The 13,747-nt window shown below is 42.9% G+C and overlaps 2 protein-coding genes across 2 annotated transcripts in view; both read left to right on the top strand.

Annotated features, from left to right (window-relative positions):
• The window catches only part of LOC118417601, a 6,094-nt gene extending 2,355 nt beyond the window's left edge, over positions 1 to 3,739 (top strand). Inside the window, exons 3-5 of the mRNA XM_035823198.1 lie at positions 4 to 894; positions 1,000 to 2,019; positions 2,182 to 3,739. Coding sequence (XP_035679091.1) covers positions 4 to 894; positions 1,000 to 2,019; positions 2,182 to 3,739 — 3,469 coding nt within the window. The remainder of the gene's footprint in view (positions 1 to 3; positions 895 to 999; positions 2,020 to 2,181) is intronic.
• Positions 3,740 to 5,994: 2,255 nt separating this feature from the next.
• The window catches only part of LOC118418464 (sphingosine kinase 1-like), an 11,440-nt gene continuing 3,687 nt past the window's right edge, over positions 5,995 to 13,747 (top strand). The window contains exons 1-3 of the mRNA XM_035824397.1: positions 5,995 to 6,519; positions 12,251 to 12,400; positions 12,825 to 12,919. Of these exons, the coding sequence (XP_035680290.1) occupies positions 6,096 to 6,519; positions 12,251 to 12,400; positions 12,825 to 12,919 (669 nt within the window). The 5' untranslated portion in view covers positions 5,995 to 6,095. The remainder of the gene's footprint in view (positions 6,520 to 12,250; positions 12,401 to 12,824; positions 12,920 to 13,747) is intronic.

Here is a 13,747-nt window from a genome sequence, read left to right as displayed (position 1 = left end):
TAGCAAAGAGACAGTGATGGCCCGGCCTGATCAAGAAGAACTGATCGATGTCAAAAAGAAGCAGAAGGAGGTGCTCAGCAAAGTAAGATCAGTCATGGATGACAAAAACATTCCTGAAGACATTTCCTTGCAGAATCTGTTACAGAAAGCTGATGTCTCGCCAGATGCATATGAACAAGCATTAAAAGTTGCAAAATCAGAAAAAATCATCCTACAACGTCATCCATCAGAAAGAAACATCAATCAATATAATCCTAAAATTTTGACAACTTGGCGGGCTAACATGGATCTTCAGTTTATTTTGGACCCGTATTCTTGTATCATGTACATCACGAGTTACATGCTAAAGAGCGAACGAGCCATGAGTGAGTTGTTGAGGAAAGTAGCAGAGGAAAGCAGAGGTGAGGACTTGAAAGCTAAACTGACAAAGGTTGGTTCAGCATTCCTGAACAACAGAGAACTGAGTGCACAGGAAGCAGCTTGGAAGCAGACTTCCCTACCTTTGCATAGAGCAAGCAGAGCAAGAGTATTTGTCAACACTGCTCCAAAAGAGAAAAGGGTGTCAATGCTCAAGCCTCAGAGTGTCCTGCAAGACATGGCCGATGAGGATGACAACATTTTCTGCACATCCCTCACTGACAGATACGATTCCAGACCAGATATCCTAAAGGACATGTCTCTCATAGAGTTCGCAGCTACATATAAAACTGGTGGCCAGGATGTACCTGATGAAGTCTTCGACCACATCCCAGACGTCCGTCACAGCTGCGATGACCAAGATGCTACCTGCAGCGGAGAGACAGATGAAGAGGACGACAAACGGTATCCACCTGTCATCACCTTGCTGAACGACATGGGCCAGATGAGGAAGCGCAAGCGGCACTGCATTGTCAGGCATGTATAGCTTTGCACATTGATCCAGTTTTAGGCGTTTCATATCTATGTTACTTTGATAAAACGTACATATCAATTTCTTAACATTATGCTTATCATTTGCAGATTCCACAAAGAGAAAACTGACGGCGAAGAACGATACAGGAACCTCCTAATGTTGTACTATCCGTGGCGACACGAAGACGTTGATCTTAAAGCCGGGTTCTCATCGTTCAAAGACCACTACGATAGTGTGAAGGACACTGTTCACGTCAATGAAGCCAAGTTCAGTGTACATGCAGAAGTAATCGAAGAAGCCTATGAAAATTTGCAACGCAATGGCCCTCCAGAGGACGTATGGGACAGTGTTGCACCAAATGTGGAATATCAACAAGCAGAACAGATAGCTGAAGGGACAACTACACAGAATGACTTACCTGAGGAGAACGACCGCGACAACATAGACTTGGCACCACACAGGAACACCAATGATCATTCTGAGCTTTATAGGCGGTTCTCCACAGACTTGAATACAACATCACTAACATCATCCACATATAGAAGCATGATGCGATCTTTGAATGCTGCACAAATGGAAGTTGTCCGCGTCCACCGGAAGTGGTGTAAAGATTCAATATACGCACTGCAACATGACCAACCGGTACCGCAGTACACTCTCTTTCTAAGCGGCCCCGGCGGTGTTGGGAAGAGCCATGTCATCAAGATAATACACCACGAAACCATAAGGCTTCTGCAACGGTTGTCCGGACATTACGATCCCGACGAACTCTCTGTTCTGATCACGGCATTCACTGGAACAGCAGCATTCAACATCAATGGGATGACTTTACACTCGGCTCTCGGGTTTGGTGGTGGTCCGAAGAAGAGCAACGAATACAAGCCTGTTGGTAGTGAGAAGTTGCATAATCTCCGCTTACGCCTTGGAAAATTGAAACTTCTGATCATAGATGAATGTTCGATGTTAGGTTCAGATCACCTTTATCACACCCATCGTCGCCTGGAGGATATTTGTGGCACCTGTGACCCTGATTCAAGGTTTGGAGGCGTCAGCATTCTGGCCGTGGGCGACCTCTTCCAGCTGCAACCCGTGGGACAAAGGCATGTGTTCGACCTGCCTACTGACAGGTGAGCTACCATCATCTGGTTGATCATATCCACTTAGCATTGTTCATATGCCACTTACCCTATGTGTGCATGTACCCTATGTGTGCATGTATTTTCGTGTGCACAGAAATTTCGAATGTGATCCTTATTTCATTGTCATTTCTCTTCTACATCTATCCGCAGTTATGCCAAATTACACGGATCACTATGGGAGGAGAACTTCACCATGATGGAACTGACAGAATGTGTGCGGCAAAGAGAAGACCAAGACTTTGCACAACTCTTACTTAGAATGAGAACAGCTGAATGTACGGAAGACGACATCACCGTGTTAAAGTCGAGGATCATCTCAAAAACAGATCCTCATTACCCATCAGAAGTTCTACATGTTTTCAAAACCAACAGGGAAGTTGATGACCACAACAAAGACCATCTACAGAAACTTTCGACGCAGCATTTTCATATTCAGGCTATTGACACAAAGAAAGACATATACACAGGCCTCGTAGATGTTGGTTCATACAAGACGTCTAACGATAGAGGTTTAAAAGAAACTGTATCGCTAGCTGTAGGTGCCAGGGTCATGGTGACCGTCAACATCGATGTCTCTGATGGATTGGTTAATGGTGCCTTGGGGAAAGTAGTTGGCATTGACAATACACAAAATGACGTCCATACTGTGTTAGTTACATTTGACAGTGATCGTGTTGGTAGACAGGCGATGGCAGACAGTCAGTACAAAGACAGCTACCCAGGCGCAGTGCCCATTAAGAGACAAACCCTTCCAATTTTGACTGGCAGTAAACAATCGGTTCAAGCGCAACGTGCACAATTTCCACTGACCTTGGCATGGGGCTGTACCATTCACAGAGTACAGGGCAAAACACTTGACAGAATTGTTGTTTCAATGGACGACAAGAGCAACTTCATGCCAGGTCAATGTTATGTTGCCATGAGCCGGGTCAAGACCTTGAATGGCCTGTACCTTCTAGGTTTTGATCCCAAGTCAATTAGATGTAACCCTGATGTAGTGCAGGAAATGAACCGTCTTCGCCAAAAACTTTCACCCAAGGTACCGCTGCCCTTTGTTACTACGATGTCCGGTATGCAAATCCGACTGCTAAACATCCGTTCGTACCTTGAGCATTTAGATGACTTAAAACTTGACAAATCAGTTCCTCAGGCAGATGTATTGTGCTTTGTCGAGACATTTTTAAAAGGACAGGAACCGATTGACCTTGTATTACCAGAGGCCCAATCTTTCAGAGCTGACAGAGTTGGAAGGCTAGGAGGTGGAGTAATGACTGTTGCTACACAAGCAGTCTGCCCCGCAGAACTTGCAGTCACGGCTAGTGAACTGGAGTGCACAGCCATTACTGTCACAAAATCAGCCACCAAAGTCAACATTGTTACCATCTACAGACCGCCATGCTTCCCACCTGCCATCTTCATGGACAGGCTGCAAAATATGCTACCTTTACTCCAAAATCCCACAATCATTCTTGGGGATTTCAATTTTGACCTCCTAAAATATCCAGACCACGACATCCTGACAGTCATGAAGCAGTTCGGCTTCAAGCAACAAGTTCAAACTCCAACCACTGACCAGGGTAGTCTTTTGGATCATGTTTATATCAATTCAAATTGCAGCGCACAGGTTAACATTGTAGACACATACTACTCAGACCACGACATGGTCTGTATTTCCTTAACCCTTGATCATGCTGATGATACACCCTAACTTGCATGAAGACTAAACTTCTTTGCGCAAAGAATCTTTAAAGTTTACTTTTCTGCACTATTGACAATGCATATTTGATACTCATGTGTGCAAAAGTTTAGGTATGGTTTATATACAGAGGATATATAACGTTTATATGTACGAATATCATATCTACATATATGTATATAGAAAGAGCAAGAGATACTTGTATATATTTGCTATGCAAATGAATAGATACATGTTTATATTTCCTTGCTGCTTCAAAGATGTACATACATACCGACATCAATAATGAGCACTGTTATATATATTTTGCATAATCAGTAAACATCTTACATCAATGTGTCGCAGGTGTTTGTTATGAATTCTGAAACATACTCTCTACCTTGTTTATGTATCTCTTGTCCGGACGTGATAGGGTCTTGACATTCAGGTGGTAGATAGCTTGCAGTGTCATGACAAAGTGGGGCAGGTTTCAGCCCCCTAACATTTAATTTCGGAACTGCAGGGGCTTTTTTGTAAAGACACTCCAAAGAGGATAACTGCAGAAAGGATCGACGGATTGACATAATCTTTGGCATGCAGGTAGCTTGGGCAAAGATGTTCGTAATTATATGCATGTTATGCAAATAAGGACTTAATTTGCATTATTAATGAGGACATTGTATAATTCCATTGTTTGCAATATAACTGGACTTCAATAAATGTAACACTTGTTAATCATGATAGGTGGAATATAAGCAGAAACCAAATATGGTAATGAGGAACTTATTTGCATAATTTATGTACAAATTGCAAAACCTCTTTATGATTAATGATGGGAATTTTATCATTGTGACATGTGTACGTTAGTCAATGATGAACAACACCATGCATAAATTATGTTAATGTTAAATTATGTTCATTGCATAAAATTTACAAAAGCTCTAAATTTTCATGGAGGTATGAGGTCGCCGAACTCTAGTTTATGTATCAAATTTTGGCCGGCGAGTAAAGTATGGGAGCCCCGGCAAACTATCATTAACTAGGATGATACTTAGGCTTGGCCACCCGATATGAAAGACGTAGTACTACAAATTCTTCATGCCAAATTAACGCAATCCATTTATCTTCTCGGTGATTATTCCTTGTGTCGCAGTTCCTTGTGTCGCACTCAATCGATCGGACCCAATCATGGTAATGCGCATTGCGTACATCACCCCAGTGCGTACGGCGACGCATGTTGTTTTCTTGCGTCATATCAGAAGTGGGTCACGAGTGGACGACACCAAAATAGCAGTGAACTTTATGTGAGCGGCGGGAAGGCTTCTACTCGGAATGTCTGGGTAAATCTCTAAACTGGCTTCTGCCAAGGAGGTTCTGTTGCCTTTGAGAACCTCTAGTCAAGTCAAGTCAAGTCAAGTCAAAGTTTATTGCACAATTGTAAACTGGGTACAATGCAAGGCAAAGCAAAGATATTGTATAGCTATAACTAGCTATATAGGAACGTTATTCTAATTCTGTAACAATAGATGTAGAACCGTGTCTAGATCAAGTCTATACGACAGTTGTCCCCCACACAGAGTCTACATGCCAATGTTCCCGAGTGTGTAGTTGGCTATCTCTGACAATCATCGGACATTGCACTTTACTGTTTACGGAAGTCTGCCGAAGTGTTTTTGATTTATGCCAAGGCCGCTGCTGATATCCCAGAGATCAATAGTCCACAGGGATTGCATAATCCTCATAACCTCATTGATAACATAAAGGCCCATAAACGGTAAATGATCCGTTAATCTCCTGATCTCTATTGGTTAATCCGACTAGATCACCAATTCTTCTGGGAGTCACAAACGCCCTTGCTCAGTTTTTGCAAAAGCTCCTTGGTTTTTGTCCCGTATATTGTGACGTAGAGATGGGATAAGGATACCTGCGTCTTGTTTAGTTCTGATGCTGTTGTTGTAGACCATGCGACGTGTCCTTGATATCACATATACCCCGTGGAAAGAAACTGACACCACAAAAACATGTTGGGTAAACACTGTGACAAATGTTTGTTCTCGCTCTCCCTTTCCCGTCTGGCATGATGGGAAATGGAACAACCCACTATCATAATAGGGACGGCCTATTACAATTTTGACAGTCACAGTAAGTAACAAAGAAAGAAGTTGCTACATCAGTAAGTACTTCTACAGATATTTTGTCTTAGTTAGTGGCATAAAAGCAATCAACAACAGAAATAGCTATTTTACCATATTTTAGTCTATTGTGCCAAATCTTCCCCCTTTGTTGCACGTTGGTATGACCGCCATGACGTTTCGGGGTGAACGTGTCCCGTGTTATAGCCTGTGTTACCATTTACATTGTTGTACAGAGCGAGGACAACAGTTCCGCAATGGCCGAACTTCAATACTCACAGACTGACGGGACCACCGCCCCCGAGGTCCTCTTAGAAGACGTCTTCGCTGCTTTCAGAAGAGGAAACCTTCGATATACGGTTAGACTTACCTCCGAAGCCATAGTGTATGTTGTATTGGGGTCGCAACAAGAACGTACCCTGGCGTTAGCAGACGTGTTAGGATGCCACACTAGTGTTTCACTGAGAAGAAAACCCACCCAGGGAAACCAGAGCGCTTTCCTGTGTATATACTCCTACCCTCTGAAGAGGAAGCTTCTATCGGGAAGCGTCAGAAGCCGAGTGTCCACATCGTTCAGAGTCGACAGGTTCGACAACTACGAACAGAACTGCGAGCTCGCCGAGAAATGGAGAATCGCCGTCAGGTGCCTGCTGGCCGGGCAAACCCTGACAGCGGAAACCGGTAAGGTTCCTTCTTTGTGTTATGCATTTTACGTCTTGATTTGTAAAATATCAATATTCATAGAGTTCCAAGCATTGCTGACCACGGAGCACGTAACAGCATCACTGACATCCAATAAAAACATGGAATCATTCCAACAACGACCTCACACCGGCAGTCACACATGGGTACATGCATGATTAATGCATGGTTTTATTGTGTGGTGCATCTGTCACATGCAGAGAAAAGCAACGGTCAGCACTGCCACAGCATTGAACTACTGTATGTCAACATAACACACATGCATGTTGTAAAAACTGTAACTGTGTGATCATACTTGCACAGATCATATTTGTTAACGTTACACTTGTCAGTAGAGTAGATACTATAAACGCGGAATGTCGCACAGCGCCGAGAAATTCAGCTAACACGAAACGAGCTCGCTATCTTTATCTGGCATAAAATTTGGCAAACGTTTGATTAGCAGGGTTCTCCCCACAATTTTTTTGTATAGTGGAGGGGCTGGCAAAAATAACCCGAACCAACGTGCTGCTCTTCATGAAAATGCATCCATTTTCCAATGACAGAGGGTGTCAAATACTACGAGTATAATATATTACAGTGATTCCTTTGCTGACTGGAAAATTGATGCCACTTGGCACAAAAATCTGTGAATTTTCATTGATTTTAGCAAAACTAACCAAGAAAATAGGGAAGAAACACACTAAATTTCAAAAGTAGTATAGTGGAGCTGGGCTAGAAGTATAGTGGAGGGCCTCCGTTATTCCATCCTCTGAGGAGGACTCTGATTAGGGACTTTAATTCCTGCCTATTGGCATCGCCTGTCCATGCCATTGTGGTCTGCAGTTACTATATTTTGAAATAATTTCATCTAGATCTGCCACCGTGGTACGGTAGGTAATTGCTATGAAATCGTGGCCACATTACTAGTATTTCTCCCCTGTTTTCCATGCGTTACCCACTTTGACTGTCCTTGACACCACAGGGGTACAAAGTATGAATTTATGTGACGATGTTGATCAAAGGTCGTACCTTGCACCTTGCGCAGGTGGAACTTTCTTATGCAACATAGCTGAAACACAATGGGGTTTTGCATCACTTAATAATTATTGGTACAAAATACAAGTCCAGGTTGAACGTAGTGCAACTTCTAGTGTGGTTATCGTTTTCCTCTTGAAAAAAAATTGTATTTATCCTGTCAAGTTTTTTTTTTCTGTCGCAAACACCGCACACTTTTATGGAAATTATACTTGTCAACATCGGTGTGTAATCGAACCAATATACAACTATACAAGTCAGGGAATGGAACTCATGACCGTGTCGTGTCGTCACTGACATCGATTAAAAACAACCCCACCACATACATGTTTGTATATATATATTATTCATTACCTACCACTAATTTTTATTTTCAGTTATGACACCCTTTTTCATCTGCGGTCATGCTATTTCACGTTAGATTATATGTATCGATTTGCCCACCCATTATTACCGCGAAATGTCAGGAGTATGTTTGGAAAGCCCAGCCCTATTGACCCAGTTAGTTCGGTACGGTGATCTGAACAACAACAACAATATGTTAATGTCAGCTAAAGACTGGACGTTATTGACTAGACCAGTTTACGTAGAAGCGAGTGTAGTGCAGATTTTCGACACAAACGACCTAGTTTGTCAATCGGCGCCAGTAGCCATTACATTCTTGAACAGTACAGAGTACAACGTCCGCTTCTGGTACAAGTGTTGAGAACAATGTGACCAAAGATCGAGTCAGCAAGGTTTGACAGTCTGAAGTGATAAAGATATTTGCACATTTACACAATGGCGCAGTGCTGATAGATACACGTGATAGATACCATGGTATATACGACTTGTTATGCCAGTGTGTTGGCGAGGTTGCAAAAGAATGTAGACCAACTTGATTGGTTATATTTTAGAGATATGTTTAAGTTTATGATATTTCCTACCAAAATATTGTAGAATTGATCTTTGTATGCCTGCTCCCCTTAGTACTCTCTGTTTTATAATGCTTGTGTATCCTAACTTAATAACAAACAAATCCTGAAGTTGAATAAAGAACAATGAAGAATCTGGACTGTACCCGCTGAATATAGAACTGACCAATAGGATAGACAGTCAGGACGTAAGTTAGTTACAGTTTAAACATAGTTATGCAAAGATTATCCAAAGTGTTGGACTAATCGACGCGGGACCTGCTGGCATTGTGCCGTAGTACATGTTACAAATTGCCGACACTCTGTGTCCTAACTTGATATTGTGCTTCTCGCAGCTAGAATTGACGCTGCGCAGTCAGCTGAAATTGAAAACTCTAGCTCTATTTTTGCAAGCTTCGGTCACTGTTATGACCACAATGAGGAAACAAAGCTTTTAACACTGACGTTGAAATGTACCCCACCGAACTGGGTTGTGTTTCCTTTAGTAACCCTGACGGTTCTTTAGTAGCCGTGATTGACAGATACAAACAAAACATGGCGTGTGATTTTACCCCTTCGTATCTTACTTGTCGAAGCATCTATGAGTATAAGTAAATTCAAGGTGTGCCAGTAGTCTGTTTGCAAAGTCAATGTGAAAATAGCCCAGTGTCATTCTAAGTCTTGCATCAATGATGAAATCTCCAAGTGATCATCTTTACGTAGTAATATTCCATTCGCCCTGCAGCGTAAAAAAAAAGACTTAGTCATTGCAGGAATACGTGCCGACCCGCAACATCTGCTTGGCGATTGCACCAGATCTGCGTAGTCTAGTGATGCGGTCACATTGTAAAGCCTACCCAGGGGACAATAACCATGGCGTGTAATGCACAACCGCGAGCAGACTATTGTTGTATATGATGATAAAATTAATGTGTGGAATCGTCCGATTGTTCAGGAAATTCGGATCGAACAAAGGCACCCCTCGCCGGGTAACCGATGACTTGGGATAAGCATTGAATACGACTATGGGCAAAAAGGCGAATACAAATCATGTGAAAAGAAGATGTTGACGGTGACAGAAATGGCGGATTTGAAGAAAAGAAGTAGAAAATGGAATTGTGACAGCAAAATGTGAAATGAAACAAACAAAAGAGCACATGTCAGTGGCTTTCTGAGAATTTTCCCAGAATCGCCATTCAAACCTAATCTCCTAACGGAGGCAAAGGCAGTATCTATGGATACTGATTAGCCCTTTTGAGATGCTTTTCCCCACGATTTATCTGCGTGGAGATTCATTCCAGCCTTTGTGTTGATGAGAAGACCTTCACCCGAAGCGGGACTGTGTGGTTAATGCCTGCCTACCGCCTGTCTAGCCTCCGTCGCAGACTTCGAGCCGGGCTGCTTTTACTTTATTGGGGGGAGGGAGCGCTGGTTCGCGTATACGTTTGCTCTTGCTTGGTTTTCCTATGCCGCGAAAGGGAGTTTGCTGAGGAAGGGAGTTTGCCCCGCCTCGAGCCAACGTTGAAAGTCAGGAACCAGCGCCCCTCTCCCCATAAAATGCCATCCCACTCGAAGTCTGCGACGGAGGCTACCGCCTGTCTCGCACCTGCCCCCTCCGCACGTGTCAGCAATAATGATAGTCTGGCACGCATTGACATATCGGGGCTGGAATTACACTTGACGAGACAAAGACGAGACAAAGGACATACATGTTATTATCATTCGACCAGCTATACGATCTGTGTTTGGTAATAGGAGGAGACCAGACAATGGATGCTGAACTGAAAAACAACAGTGGTCGTGTTTTATGATATTTCAGAGTTCGTTAGCGTATATTGATATTTTGATGTGACAAAAAAATTAAGTAAAGCCACGCACAAATTTGTAAACTGACAGAATTATACACATTTGTGTACAGGGTTCTCTAGTACCAAATATTTCTATACATTTGTTTGATATGTTATATTATACTGAATATATATAACCCAGTCTAACTAAAACTTGAGGAAGAATAAGTCAATCATATGCATGTTTATGATTTCACTTTGTATTCAGATGAATACCATCAGTACTACCTTGCTTGTTCTGATATTCTAGAAGGATTCGCTTGACTGGCGACCGCTAAAGTGTTAGTATACGTTCGTCGATGAAGGTTAGACATCCAGGCAATAAGACACGCCAAATAGCAACTGGATATGATTTTGGAAACGGTCAGACGTTTAAGGTAGAATCCTTTCGTCAGTGACAGGTTTATATATCATAACTTATGAATTGATATGCAAAAAAGATATAGTTGGAGAGCAGGATTTTCTCTACAATGAGATCCCTTTAGTGTCACTGACGAAAGGTAGTGGATTCTGCCTGAAACGTCTGACCTTGAGTAATTGCTAGCGTAGCATACGTTCGCCCCCCCCCCCCCCTCCCTCCTGCCTGCGTTTTTCACGGTAATAATACCCACGTACGCACAAACGGCGTTTTTACATGGCCCAGCCACAGCCTTTGAGAGATCGATATGCCCGGACATGGCACAGTGGAAACACTATTAAGTGCGTCTGGAGTGAGTCCTGGTCTGAACCAGTTTGTCTGACGTTCAAGTGCTCCTTCAACCATGTCTCTCGACATGGTTGAAGTAGTTGTTTGAACAATGGAGGCACCCACAGAACTGCGATCTTATGTTACGTCGAACTTGTAGTCTAAGAGCACTTTGCGGTGCATGCGGTCCACTGACAGCCTCCACCAGGCCTTTCCAATGGGGTATGGATCGTAGAAGTCGGCAAAAAAATAGGAATTATCAATCGTCGGGCTTTGTCTCCTCTGACATGTTATCTATCGATTTGGCCAATTTTCTACTATTCTCCCGTGACCTATGGTACAGACTAGCCCATGAACAAATGCATGAAAATTGCATAAACAAGATGCACAAAAAATTTTGTAATTGCTGGAATGTATCTGCAAATTTTCAACTATGTGCATGAGCGGGTGTTAGGCGTGCACGATGTGAACATAGGGAGAGGGATGCCAAGCTATTGCTGTTTCAACAATATAAATGTCTAAAGCACACGACACCTATTGATATAATATCAATCAAAGCTAAGGTCTCTCACCAACTGACTCCATGATGCTTTGGGGGCTTCTTAAATTTACTTCAGAATTCTGAAAAAAAATAAAGATATAGGAACAATTGTTAACGACGGAAGCGTCGAGCTAAAAAAAAAGACAAGACCTTTTTACTGAACCCGTTTCCTGGCCCATTTCGTAACGGACGCAAGCGTGTGAACCCCCTGAAAACCATAAGTACTTGCCAATTCAACCCCTAAACCTTTTCGGATACGTACTTAACACAGTTTTAGAAATACGACATAAGGGCCTGGGTAGGGAACGCAAGTTTTCGCCTTCGCACGCAATTATATCTGACCATGTGCCAGGGATATTTGCTGGACGAAGTCCATCTGCACAAATAACATTTCAGATGCTCCGTCATGCAGTTGATGAGTTGCCAACGTCGATGGAAATATCCCGTAGCAGTTGACTCATATTGTTTATCCTTATTGCACTATTACCAGTGAAGGCAACAACTGCAGGAACTCTATAGCATGTAACCTTCCTGTAATTGTTGTTGTCACTAGTGAAATGCAAAAGTGTTTAATAGTGCTTTGATTAATATGTAGATAATGGATGGGTTGATCGATGGTTGAATTGATAGCCAGATAGATAGCCTGATCGATTGGTTGATTGACCATAGAGCATCGATCGATTGATTGATTGATTGATTGATTGATTGATTGATTGATTGATTACAGACCTCACGCCCAGCCTGCTGCCGGTCCGCCCCGCCCTCCTGGTGCTGCTGAACCCGTACGGCGGACAGGGGAAGGCCAGACAGTACTTTGACGACCAGGTCATGCCCATGATGGCGGAGGCAGACGTCTCGATAAGTGTCGTCACCACAGGTAGGTACGGCCACTGAGTTACTGATACACCGGGCAATGCTTACTGATACATGAACTTGTATTATCATCTAATACTCCATGAACTGGATGCAAGCTCTGACGTTAACGTAGTCGGAGAAGTAGATTTTCATATACACACTGTGAGACACACACACACGCACTGTGACACACATACACTGACACACACACTGAAACACTATGACACACACTGTTACGGAAATACACACTGTGACACACACACCCTGTGTCACACAAACACATACTTTGACACACACACACACACTGTGAAACACACACACACACACACACACACACAAACACTGTTTAATCCCTACTATACTTTTTACTCTCGTGGCTAAACATATATTACCAGTATCCCTCACTAAGATGGTTTGACTAACTCTATTTCTGACCGCATTGCCAGAATACTCCGGCCACGCGTTTGATGTGGTACAAAGTACGGACCTGTCGGCATGGGGAGGGATCGTTGTTGTGTCCGGGGACGGCGTGTTGTATGAGGTAAGGTCACTTGTTTCTAACTGAGGGATGAATGTTTTTGGACTGTCCCTTTTTCAGTTACACTTCATATTGCACAGCGAAGCAGCCATCGAAAAGGAACATTAGTCAGTAAAGTTTGAAGTAAACATTACCTGACTGAAATCGCGCTCCTAGCGGCCAGTCCTACAGTTGCCGCCGCCCAGCCAGCGAGAGATTGTGTAAACTCGGGCTAGAAGTAAACACGGCTCCTCATGGATACATATTCCGGCTACACCTACGAATGTCTAAAAATATAGACCATGCATGTTGGAGCTGTAAAATGTGTTTTGCCTCCTAAGTGTATGGTTTTATGCCAAACTTTACCGTTGTAGGTCAGTATCATTGGTTCAGTCTACTTTAATGCTCAAGAATGTTGTGGACCGCTTTTGCTACTAGTGTTCACAAGGCTGTCTGGTATTCGGAAAGTTCACAGACGTGTAGGCGGTGTTCTGTTAAACCGTTGTGAAGGTTGCCATATTTTGTTTCATCGGTGACTTATAAACGCTAAGTGTTTAAGGTCTTCGTATTTCGATAAGAAGCGTTGCCTTTGTTTTCAAACTTATTACTAAGCCTTGAAGTGCTGTCGACATTCGATAAGAAACTTTGCCTCTGTTTCAAGAAGCTGTTATAGCATAGGATAATGTGGAGCTAACATAAAAAGGATTGGAGAAAGCTATGATATTATGAACACATCGTAAGGACTTAAACTCAGAGCCAACTACTCTAGTCTAAAGATCATTTCCATAACATAACTGGCGCCTACACTAGTCTCTATCAGACTCCGGGTCGCTGGAAGAGCGGAGAAGTGGG

Source organism: Branchiostoma floridae, chromosome 6 (genome assembly GCF_000003815.2).
Source record: "Branchiostoma floridae strain S238N-H82 chromosome 6, Bfl_VNyyK, whole genome shotgun sequence".
Lineage (NCBI taxonomy): Eukaryota > Metazoa > Chordata > Leptocardii > Amphioxiformes > Branchiostomatidae > Branchiostoma > Branchiostoma floridae.
The sequence above is the reverse complement of the archived record's forward strand: the minus strand, read 5'-3'. Positions and strand labels throughout refer to the sequence as shown.